The sequence below is a fragment of the Poromitra crassiceps genome (assembly GCF_964638095.1).
Source record: "Poromitra crassiceps genome assembly, chromosome: 2".
Classification (NCBI taxonomy): domain Eukaryota; kingdom Metazoa; phylum Chordata; class Actinopteri; order Beryciformes; family Melamphaidae; genus Poromitra; species Poromitra crassiceps.
The window spans coordinates 78,131,128-78,143,484 of record NC_139624.1 but is presented as its reverse complement, the minus strand read 5'-3'; the positions used below and the strand labels follow the sequence as shown (position 1 = coordinate 78,143,484).

The window sequence follows — 12,357 nt, the reverse complement described above, 5'->3', positions numbered from 1 at the left end:
TTTAACGAGCCAGTTACATTTCTTTGCATTCTTAGAGATTATAGTTTTTGTTTTTTATCCATGTTTCTAACAATTGGCCAAGTTAGTAGTTAGTTTATGGGATAGGAATTCTGCCAGATGACAGGCACTAGGCGCCATTTTATCTTTCTTTTGGAAGAGAAAATTATCCAGAAATGAAGATTTGATTGACAGCTGCATGTCGTGATATGATTGGTTGAAATGGGGTAGAAATTTGATAGTACTGGGTGATGTCAGCAAACTGTAAATTACTGTTATCAATGAAATCTTGAAAAACGAACTTTTGATGTGAAAAAGTGTGAAAAACTAAAGAAATTAGATTGTTGTGATTTGTTTTGCATACATTATTAAATAGGTGCACTGCATACCCAGGTATTTGAACTAAAAGAAAAGAAAAGTCATTCTTGGGTTCAGCTCGACTTTAACATCATCATTGTTCAAAGGCCTGAATGAAGACTAAATGCAAAACCATTACAGAGCATGACTTAAAACAAACAAACATTACAGAGATCTAATGCAACTTCAGCACGACAGACACGGCTCCATAACATACCACCAACGGCAAGCTCAAAAACTGTAGCAAGCAGTCACTTCAGGTGAGTTGATGTGACAGTGGGACCTGCAGAAGATGAAAGCAGCAGCACATTGAGACCATGGGCTGAACCTGGACTTTAGTCCAGACCAGCCCACCACAATCAGCCGGACACCAACCATCCTTGTTGATTATTTCACAACACAATCTGTCAGGTCCATGGCTCAGACTAAACTGTGCCTGGCTTGGTGGGCCTCGAGTTTTTAAGCACTGTGATTGGCTTGAAGGTCCAAACACCGCCAGCTGGCAAAGTTGGTGTAAAAACGAACCAACTGCTCTGTATTTATTTTTTCAGACCGTCATCAGATAGTGTGGCCCACTGAATATTGCAATGCGTAGTCTATTCGTTATGGTTGTTATAAGCATCACAAACCAAGTCCAGTTCAAAGTGAAAACCTTTCCACAAACATCAACTTGACCAGTTTGGTCTTCACTCTTTCAAGTTGTGATAACAATCTCTCACCCTTAAGCCTAATTTATACTTATTGGAAAGTGTTGTTCAACACATGGTCGCCGACAAAAAAGAAAGTGTCGCCCATCATGTTGCATTTATGGTTAACCACGTCGGACATAAACAGTGCTGTCCCTGCAAACTGACACACAACTCACCACGTCTCTCTCTCTGGGAAGTTGGTCAGGTGTTCTTTGTGCTTTTCACTAAGTCATACATCCAGGACAGGCCGATAAAAATAGCGGGGACACGTTTTCATATTAATTTCAATCGTTTTCAATACAGCGAAAACCAAAACAAGGAAGTCAAGTGTGCGTGGCTTCTATCTAGCCAATCACGCTTGCGCAACACTATGTGACGTAGTCACCGACATTAGAAATTTCACTTGGTAAGAGACACTTCTCGGTGACACTTAAAAGTGTCGACAAAGACCTAATTTCTGTTGGCGACGGTTTCAAAGGTGTCGAGAGACGAAGTATAAATTGGCCTTTAGTGTACAGTAGTTAGTAACAGGGTGAGATATTTAACTTGTGAAGATATCTCACCCGCAGTCAACAGGGAGGGTTAAGAAAAGCCTGACTGTGGTGAACACACTTGTTTGGGAAGTAGTTTTCAGCCTACCTTTTCTTAGCAGTTCTTCCAGTTAACAGGTTTTCTCTCGCCGCACTCTTTCTCATTATTATGCATATATTCTTTTAGTATTAATGATTAATTTCAGCCGTGGAGTAGGCATAATAAAGAAAATATGACAAAGCTTATAAAACATTTAATTTGAATGTGTGGTGCCCCCCCAACAAGACAAATTGACAGGTGCCCCCGGGCACTCGCCCGATGCGATATATGGATAATCCGGCCCAGCCCACCCCCACGGCCCATGCCTAAACCTAACCTCCCACCCCTGTAAAACTCCCATTCAGAAAATTGTGAAATAGAAACATTTTTGGCTGTGGACCAATGTTACTATTTCACAATTTTCTAAGAGACTGTGTTTGAACTGCTGAGTATAGCAGTGAATATCTCTGCTGCCAACTCATTTAAAAAAAATCATTGCTGCAAAAATGGCTTATTGTCTTATTATTAATCATTCTACCTGTCGACTTCCTATACCCCTGGAGGGGTGTCAGGCATAAGTAAAGTAAGTAATCATTCTACTGGCAAGATTAGTTATTTTCTCTCTCGATTAAGCATGTTGCAATTGGATAGGCAGTGGGGCTGCTAACTTGACCTGGGAGGACCTCAAGTGGCCAGCAGGCAATGTTACATGACCATGATAATAAGGGGCCGGGGCCGGGTCGGGCCCGGACCTTGCCCCCCCCCTTTTTTTATATAGCTTTGGGACATGAATAGAATATATAACACATAATAATAGACATAAATATAATATCATAGGCAGGCATACCAATCAAAAAAACTAATTTAAGAAATTAACAATTTGATTATAAAACAAATGTTTTAGGCTATACAGACACTGTCTGCCTGGCACGCACGCACGCACGCACGCACGCACGCACGCACGCACACACACACACACACACACACACACACACACACACACACACACACACACACACACACACACACACACACACACACACACACACACACACCTGCTCGGGAGCTGAGACTATACTTCCAAGCACAATGAGTCCTCTATAAGTTTTTAACTCTTTTTGTAACTGCTGCGCCTGTTGCTTAATGCACTTTTTATGCTCTTTCTTAAAGTTTTGTTGTGATGCTTTTAAATGTCCATTTTATTCTCTTATTTTATTCCTTTGTTTTCTTGTCAACCATTTTATGTGAAGCACTTTGAATTGCCTCTGTGTATGAAATGTGCTATACAAATAAACTTGACTTGACTGTAAAATTGAACTTGTTGCAGGGAAGTTTCAGTGCAAGTGCAGAATCAATTAAGCTGCCAGCAGCTTAATTGCATAATTGCAGCTTAATCAGCTTAATCATAGGCTACAACCATAATATTTTAGATCATTTTCAGTCCGGTTTCCGTCAGAAACACTCTACAGAGACAGCTCTCCTTAGAGTCTCCAACGATTTATTGATGGCCTCTGATGCTGGTAAATGTTCTGTTCTGGTGCTGTTGATCTGAACGCAGCTTTTGCTACTGTGGATCATCGCATCATGATCGACCGGCTCAGAGAGTGGGTGGGCATCTCAGGGTGCGCCCTGGATTGGTTTTCTTCTCATCTTTCGGATAGGAGTTTCTCTGTAGCTGTGGGCCCTCATAGGTCTAAGTCTGTCCCCTTATCATGTGGGGTGCCCCAGGGCTCGATAATGGGTCCTTTTCTTTTCACCCTTTATATGCTCCCGTTAGGACTCATTATTAGCCGTTTTAAGGGTATTACTTATCATTTTTATGCTGATGATATTCAGCTGTGTTTTTCTTTTAACCCTGACAGGACGGATCATTTTACTGTTTTATATGACTGTTTATGTGCAATTAAGGATTGGCTAGCCAGCAACTTTATTCAGCTAAATGCCGATAAAACCGAGGTATTGATTGTTGCTCCTGATAATGTTGCCGCCAGGGGCGGTTTTAGCATCACAGCTTTGGGTGGGCTCAGCCCACCCAAAGCATGCCCCCCCGGAAGAAAATTTTATACAGTTTCAAGTAAAAATGGATCAAACTGGCGCACTTTGAGATCAAAATGAAGAGACTAGATCTATGAAGAACTACACACATCAATATCTTATTTACCGTTCTGTGGTTTTACAGCGATGAAAAAATAATTGTTTCCCTATATATACTATATATAATTCTGCATACAGGTTACTATATGGTAGAATTATGCTTGCATAAATAATACCAAAATCACTTCAGGGGAGTTTCAAGTAAAGTAACATTTTGCTTTGTAGGCAAAACAAAAGTAAAATTAAATCAAAAGGGAACTTCCTAACTTATTGGCTGGAATAATATTCCGACAAGATAATAATATAGTGTAAGCACTAAAGCAGGAGTTTCGATTCTGAAGGGCTTAATTTCATTCAGATAACAAGGGACCCGTTTGAAAATATGTTTCTCAAAAAACATTGCATCCATTTACACCCGCTTTACTGCGAGCTAGCATGACATGGCTGGCGCCATGGTAGCCTACCTACCTTCCTCCAGTCCACCTGTTTGTATGGCAGGCACAGCGACAAGTTATTTTGTTTAGCCTACGAAACAACGTTACGTGCTAATTTGCATATCAATATGCGCTAATTAAGTAACTACTATAACGACTCTGACTACTCAATGCTCACCTCACAGTTTCATTGATCATGAGTGGGGAGAACGATTGTGTGGACTGTGGAGGACCACTTCGCTGCTGTACTGTGTGTGTGACCTGTGTGAAGTGATGTGGGATTAGACAGATAGATGGAGGAGGGAGCGCCTGCGCAGCCGCGGTTCTAGAAACTTTTCGGGTGGGCTGAACCCCCCTAAATTTTTGTCTCAGCCCACCCTAAGAACATAGAGGGGGGGGGGGAAACACGCACACAGCGCATTGAGTGTAGTCAGAAACTGCTACTAATGACCACCATGGATTTGGAGAGAGAGAAAAAAAAGGGGGGGTTTTGCCTCTATTTTTTTGGGTGGGCTGAGACTATTTTTGGGTGGGCTAAAGCCCACCCAAAAAAGGCCTAGAACCACCCCTGCCGCTAAGGTGGCTGACTGTATTGGGGCCCTTAGCTCGAATGTGCGATCAAGCCTGAGAAATCTTGGTGTGATTTTCGATCAGGCTATGCACCTGGATAAACACATCAAGTCCCTGTCCCGTACATGTTTCTTCCACCTTAGAAACATAGCTAAGCTCAGGTCTGTTGTTTCACACGACGAGCTAGAAATGATCATACATGCTTTTGTTTCGTCTCGTTTAGATTATTGCAATTCTTTGTTTACTTGCCTCAGCAAGGCATCTCTGGACCGCCTCCAACTGCTCCAGAATGCTGCGGCCAGATTGCTGACCAGGACAAGTAGGTCTAGTCACATTACCCCTGTCCTGGCCTCCCTGCACTGGCTTCTTGTTAATTTCAGGATCCAGTTCAAGGTTCTGGTCATTACTTATAGAGCCTTGCATGGTCAGGCACCTCCATATTTGTGTGACCTGCTTTATTCTCATGTCCCCAGCAGGTCACTGAGATCTGCTGACCAGGGTCTTTTGGTTGTGCCCCGCACCAGACTCGTAACCAAAGGTGACCGAGCCTTTGAGTCAGTAGCTCCTCCTAGATTGTGGAATGCTCTTCCACCGGTCTTGAGGGCCGTGGCCTCAGTTGAGATCTTTAAAAAGCAATTGAAAACTTTTCTGTTTAGACAGGCATTTGTTGCCTAGACTGGCCTGATGTTTCGTTTCTCTGTAACCCTGCTATCCTGTATGCTATTTCTCCATCTCACCGTTTTACAGTTGTATGCATTGTCCTATTTTTGTGTTTATTTTGTGTTTCTTAACCTGTGAAGCACTTTGTGAGTCCTCTCTGTGATAAGTGCTATATAAATAAAATTTACTTACTTACATGCATATCTCCGATTCCTGTAAAAAAAATAAAATAAAAAATGTTTCAGATAAACTGTTTGAACCGACACATTTAATATTGGTAATGCTTAAGAAGTTTTGCAATGGTGTTGATGATATAATAAGCTACTCAAAATTGATCACACTGAACATAATAGGTTTAGGCTGTATATACAGTATATGTATGTATGTATATATATATATATATATATATATATATATATATATATATATATATATATATATATATATATATATAAATCTGGCTTCATGACGGGCTTGGTCTGAGAATTCTCGGGCCAGGCCAGGCTTGATTGTCTCGGGCCCGGGTCGGGCTAGGGTTTAAATTTTAGGCCTGTGCAGGGCTCTAAAAATAGACCTATGCTGATAGAATGATGATGATGACCACTACTACTAGGCTAGTATAAAAATAGCCTCATTGTAATTAGGTCGATACCATCCAGGTGTACAGGTGGTGGTGTTAAGGGTAGGCCTATAACATTAGTTGAGTTTTAGCCGATATCGAGTTATCACTGCCTACCACTCACTAAGCATTTATCTGGCATTGTATTATTAGCCTATTTCTCTGTGCATCATATGAAGTGTTGCTCAAGATAATATTTTTTACATGTCATTTTTGTCCCAGGCTACTGTGAGACAACTGAATTTTAACTCTTTAAATGGTTTAAATTATTCACCTTGATCATGTGGTCTCTCACAAGCTAACAGTGTGCTAGTCCAGGCGGTCCCAAACGTTACCATACCAAGGCCCCCCAAATAGCATTAGCCTTTTCCTGCGGCCCCCCTATTGCAAGATGTCTTAAAAACCCATTGACTTACACAATTAACTGGGCTAAGTCAGAGGCAATGCCTGTTTCGAAAATATGTCCCCCAGCTATTAGAGAGTCATGGAAATTCAAATGGATGCCATTAAACTTAAAGCAGCTACGAGCAACTTTTTCGATTGTTATTAAACAGTATAATTACAATATTGATGCATCACATCTTACCTATAATAGTAGCTGAGACCAAAGCCGTGTGAATCGGAGATTGCTCCCTTAGATGATTATTAAGTCTGTGTCTGTCTAAACTCACGTCAACAGGGGGCTCTCTCTCTCTCTCTCCTTACCGCCGGACCGGATAAACGCGGAAGTGAAACCCGGAAGTGAAACGCAGCTGCCTGCCTACCCCGTTCGCGCTGCCTAGCAACATATTGTGCATTCCTTTATAACTGGGGACTGGTAATCGTACGACTTCAAAGGTCATGAGCTGGGCGGTGACGTCATCAGAGCTGGTATTTCCCATTCCAAACTCGTAGGAGCCTCGGCAGCCCCAACCTCAAAAATCCAAGATGGCTGCGCCGCGCAACAACAGTAGTAGTAATCGTAGTAATATTGTTTAGCACTTCTGTTTTGTTTGTGTCTCATTAAATCAGCTGTACACACAGCACTGCCTAACTTCTATCTGGGGACACCTCGGCATTCCGAAATGTCGGCACTCCGAAATACCGGCATTCCGACAAAATTGAGATCTGTCTCGCCATTGCGAAAGAACCCTCCCCCAGACCCTAACCCTAAACCTAACCTCTCCCACCCCCCACGCCTAAGCCTAACCTCCCCCAGAACCTAACCTCTCGGCAAAACATTTTTTGGAGATAAAAAGGGCCGCCTCTCCGAAAGCATAGAAGTCAATGATCGGAATGCCAACACTTCGGAATGGCGAGCTGACCCCCTTCTATCTGTGACATGAGGCTGCAGTGTTTATATGCGCAAAATGCCGCGAAATGCCATGTTGTCAATTGTTATTGCTAACAATGGCTAGCCTGGCTAGCGACTGGATCTGACCAATGAACAGTGAACTTCCCAGCTCAAGTTTTCTGCAAATGGAACGCTAACAAAACGGATGTGATGTCATTTAGCCTCCACATCCCAGTTATTTTGCGATAAAGGAATGCACCAATAGCATAAACAATGTGAACGCCATGCATACTCTCGCGAACATCTCTCGTTATATTCTAACAGGTTTTTTGGAAGTTATTTTGTGGTTATGGCCGAAGTGGCTGCTGCAAACCGTTTCATTTCACTTCCTGATCTTCCCTGGCCACAGAGAGACACTCGGGGTTCAAACGAGACTACTCTGCGTTGGTCTCATCTACTATTAGAGGTAAGATGTGATGCATTGATATTAAATTTAGACTGTTTAATAACAATCGAAAAAGTTGCTCGTAGCTGCTTTACCCCCTTTAACATATTGTAACGAATCAGGTATTCGTCCAAGGAACCGGAGACTTGAAGTTGGTACAGGGCTTTTATTCTTGGCTTCACACACAGCTCCTAGCGGTAGCTTCGCTGCTAGCTCTACACACGACCAGCTAGCTCGCTCACATATCCAGACTGACTCCTGCCACGAGACAGGATGGCTACCTACACACCGTTCCCCCCAGGAACACACCCACACACATCAGTTCCTAGCTAAACACGGAAACACCACCCCACACGCCAAACCCCGGATCGCTACATATTCCCCGCCCAACAATAAGTCAACGCCCACAACCCACACATATCCCCCTGTACCAAAACACACCAACCCCAATAACATTTTTTGCATTCCCCCACATAGTCTCTTATTATTACACCACTTAATTCTTTCGTTCCACCACCACTTAATTCTCTTTACTTCACATCATCAACATTTTCATGCCCCACATAGTCTCTTCTTTTTCAGCACACTTCTTCCTGCAGGTAGCTGGGCACCACCCTCTGGAACTCCCCCTTTTCGTGGTCTAACCTCGCCAAAACCCCATAGTCAGTCAAATACAGGTCCGAAAACATGCTCCACAGCCCCCTCGTGGCACCGGAACACGTGCGCATCTCCCCCACAGGGGGCCCCGTGTGCCTGGCCGCCACCCACGCGAGCACCGGACCGACATCCGCGTCCTCCGCCTGCCTGCGTCTCCACTCATGCCCGTCAACCTCCCAGATGGCCATAACAGTCGTCCTCCCGTCCCCCTCCCTTAGGGGGCGACGTTTTCAGGGCAGCAGGGCGAACACCACCGGCATCCATCTCCACCTCGGCTTTCTGCACAGCAACCGTGGGGGGGGTGTAGCGGCTAGGTTGGGCCGGCTCCTCCGGCGGTAACCCCTCTCGCTCACTCGGAGACATGAGCGTCGCTCCCCCGGCTGTAACAGCGTTGCAGGTGATGTCTCTCTCTTCCCTCTGGCTGTTCAAAACAATCCCCGCTCTCCTGATGGTCTCGTCACTGATGATAATGTCCCCCTCTACCGGCTGGTATGCAGAGCAGCTAGCCTGGGCCGGCTCAAACGTCACTCTCCTGCCCTGAATAACTGGCTCTGCACTGCTCCGCTGCTCCGCTGCCTGTTGCTCCGGCTGCTCCCCCGGCTGCATGTCTCCTCCATTCCCCAAAGTCTCAGTGCACTCTCTGGCTAAGTGCCCAGGCGACCGGCAACCCCAACAGAGTCTCACCTGCCCGCCGCCCGCACGTCTCTCTTCTCCCGCTGTCCTCCAGTCCCCGACAGCCTTTCGACACTCTCTGGCCAGGTGTCCCAACGCACCGCATGCCCAGCAGGCTCCCTGCTGTCCCCAGTACCGTTGCTCCGCATACCTGGTCTTTCCCCCGGGACCGCTGCGACACCACCTCGCTATGTGCCCCGGTTCCCCGCATGTCCAACACAGTCTCTTTTGCGGCTCCTCCGGCCATTCTCCCCGCTGCATTACCTCTGTGCTCATCAAGTCCACACGCTGCATGACTTCCCGCAGCGCCCGCATCAGCTCCACTGCCCAGGCAGGAGTCGCTTCCACCAGCCGTCTGACTTCTTTCAACAAACGGGCTTCCATGCCCGCCAGCACCGAGCTGATCCCCGTCATCAGCTCCTCTTTCCTCCCATTCACCGACGGCCATTCTCCGCCGCGCACCATCGCACGTGGTGCTCTTAGCAGCTAGTAGTTAGCACCCCTGGTAGCTAACCTACTACCGCTAGGTCGCTCGAGCCCAAAAGCCGTCCCACACACAGTCTCTTTTGCCGTTCCTTCTCACCCTCTCCCCTCTCGGCCGACGCAGAGGCGACACCGCTTTACTTGCTGACACCAGTGTAACGAATCAGGTATTCGTCCAAGGAACCGGAGACTTGAAGTTGGTACAGGGCTTTTATTCTTGGCTTCACACACAGCTCCTAGCGGTAGCTTGAAGTTTGTGGACACTTGATGTGATGAGCTGGTAACACTCAGAGGTAAATGGTAGATTTTAGACAATAAGGCTTTTTTTTTTTGTCTGCTATGGTGTATGTTTTGTGTTGTCCATCCATGTTTGTATCTTATGTTTATATTGTATCGAATGGCTGTGTGCAGCCTAGTATTGAGAAGGGGGAAGATGTCTGTGGATGTGGATATAATTTTGGTATACTCCCCTGTGTTTTTGTTTTTGTTGTGGTTAAGTTGTTAGTGTGTAAAAAAGAAAAAAGAGGGGACAGAGAACTTGTCATTTGAAATTAATGTGATGTTTTGATTGCTGTATTCTTGTCCTGTCAAAAATATAAAAAAAAAAGAAAGAAACCCCATTGACAATACTATTGAAAATGTCAGAAATCACATCCATACAACCTCAGAATATATTTCCTTACTTTTCTTAATGTAATAACCTAATAATTACACAATCATATCTAAAATCTTTTGTCATTTCTTAATATTCAATATTTCATTACACATTGTTCCAGACCAGGCCAACACCAGGGTGAAATGACAATGAATGTGATGATGTTTTGACTGGCAGGCAATTAGACACATGGGCATGGCAAATATGATTTTTATGTGGAAGTAAAGGAGTCAATTATATTTGTTAATACTACACTAAATATAATTATAAAATATAATAAAACATATATTGTATTCTTTATTTATTATACTGTAGTAGTATTAACACATATAACAATCATTTCCTTCCTGATAAAGATGTTTTTTAAGCATTTCCATGAATTTGCTGAGGCCCCCCCAGTGCCCTCTGGCGGCCCGCCAGGGGGACCCGGCCCCCACTTTGAAAACCACTGTGCTAGGCTAGCTACTCATTCCATTTCAGTCACTATTCCATTGGCAGTAACAGCAGTGTATGATGTTAAGTTACTTCTTTGTTTTACTTTTACACACTGACCTCATTATTTCCCGTTCTCCTGCTCTCTCTCTCTCTCTCTCTCTCTCTCTCTCTCTCTCTCTCTCTCACACACACTCTCTCACAGTGTTGGGGGCAACTCATTACAAAAGTAATATATTACATGTAATATACTACTTTTAGCAAATGTAGTTAATTTTTTTAATCAAGGCACATTTAAATAAAGATACAATCATTTCCTAATCAAATTGTGTTTTATGCAAATAACCACTATAGGTGACAATATAGCAAAGGAAAGGGATAACATTTAGAATTTTGGACGGTTTACACTGACTTCATGACTGTTTAAATTATTTTTCGGCATGGTTCCGTGGCAGAGATGTTGGCTAATTCTGCTACTGGGTGAAAGTAATGCAAAAGTAATGTAATAAGTAACGAGTTACTCTACACAGACAGTAATATTGTAAAGTAACTTATTACTTTCAAATTAAAGTAGTCTAACTAGTAGCCTAATATGTAGTAGCCTAGGCTATTATTACATTGTGAAAGTAACTTGCCCAACACTGCTCTCTCATGACGATCAGCTCCTGCGAAATAAGATGGGGAAACAAATAGGCTATCCTTGATGTCCAATTGTCACTTCGACTTTGTGCCTTTAATTGTGCCTCTACATTCCTCAAGTGGTTTATGTGTACGCATTGGCCATGTGCGTTCAAGCCATAATTCTAAATATTTCCGACAGTACTTGAAGGCAGCACTGGAGTCACACAGCACACTCGCAGCCTGTGCTTGCAGTTTGAGTATCAATTAACACCGACGATTATGCGTCAGCTCGCCCCGTGATTGGAGCAGACCTGGCAGAGATGATAGAGGAGATAAAGCCGTTTGCAGTGTAACTTGTAGCTAGCTGAGGTAAATGTGGCGGGCAGTTGTTCCTGAAGTGTCTGGACTGTTCATCAGGTGGAGTTTGGGACTCTCACGAAGAATGTATTGCAGGTAGGAGGAGAAACAACAAATAGCATAGACACTCACACTGCTACCAAAGCAAGCTAGAAGGTGGCGCGATAATCAGCCAGAAGAATGTTAGTAATTTTAAGGAGCTTAGACTAAACTGACACCAGATTCGGCATGAGACTGTGTGGAAAAACTTAGGAATGTATGACTACTAGCCTACTACTACTACTACTATTATTATTATTATTATTATTATTATTATTATTACTATTACTATTATTATTATTATTATTATTATTATTATTATTATTATTATTATTATTATTATTATTATTATTATTATTCAGGCTAATTGAAGAATAGTTTACCCATGTTCCTAAGTTGTCTGTCTTTTTATTCCCTACCCTGGGAGCAGTGTTGTGCAAGTTCACACTTCACAAGAGATAGCTCAAAGTTAAGTTCACAGACTTCACACAGATTAAAATGAGCTACTTCACCTTCATAGTTAACAATTTTGAATTTTGAACTATTGTTCACAGTTCCACAAATGAACTAGTTCATGTTGAACCCCCCCCCCCCCCCCCCCCCCCCCCCCATCCATCCCCAGTGGTTGTTAATGAATTTATGGGTCAACATTATGATGACTGAATGATGAGTGTTTAATTTTTCTGTCAGCATCGACCAGATTTCTCCATTTTGAGGGAAATTTCTAACCACG

The 12,357-nt window shown here is 43.6% G+C and overlaps 1 protein-coding gene across 1 annotated transcript in view; it reads left to right on the top strand.

The window, feature by feature from the left end:
- Positions 1-12,357, top strand: part of LOC310800472 (retinol dehydrogenase 12-like) — a gene marked incomplete at both ends in the record, with an annotated part of 34,997 nt that overhangs the window by 3,833 nt on the left and 18,807 nt on the right. Inside the window, one exon of the mRNA XM_083663071.1 lies at positions 3,172-3,235. Within this exon, the coding sequence (XP_083519197.1) occupies positions 3,172-3,235 (64 nt within the window). The remainder of the gene's footprint in view (positions 1-3,171; positions 3,236-12,357) is intronic.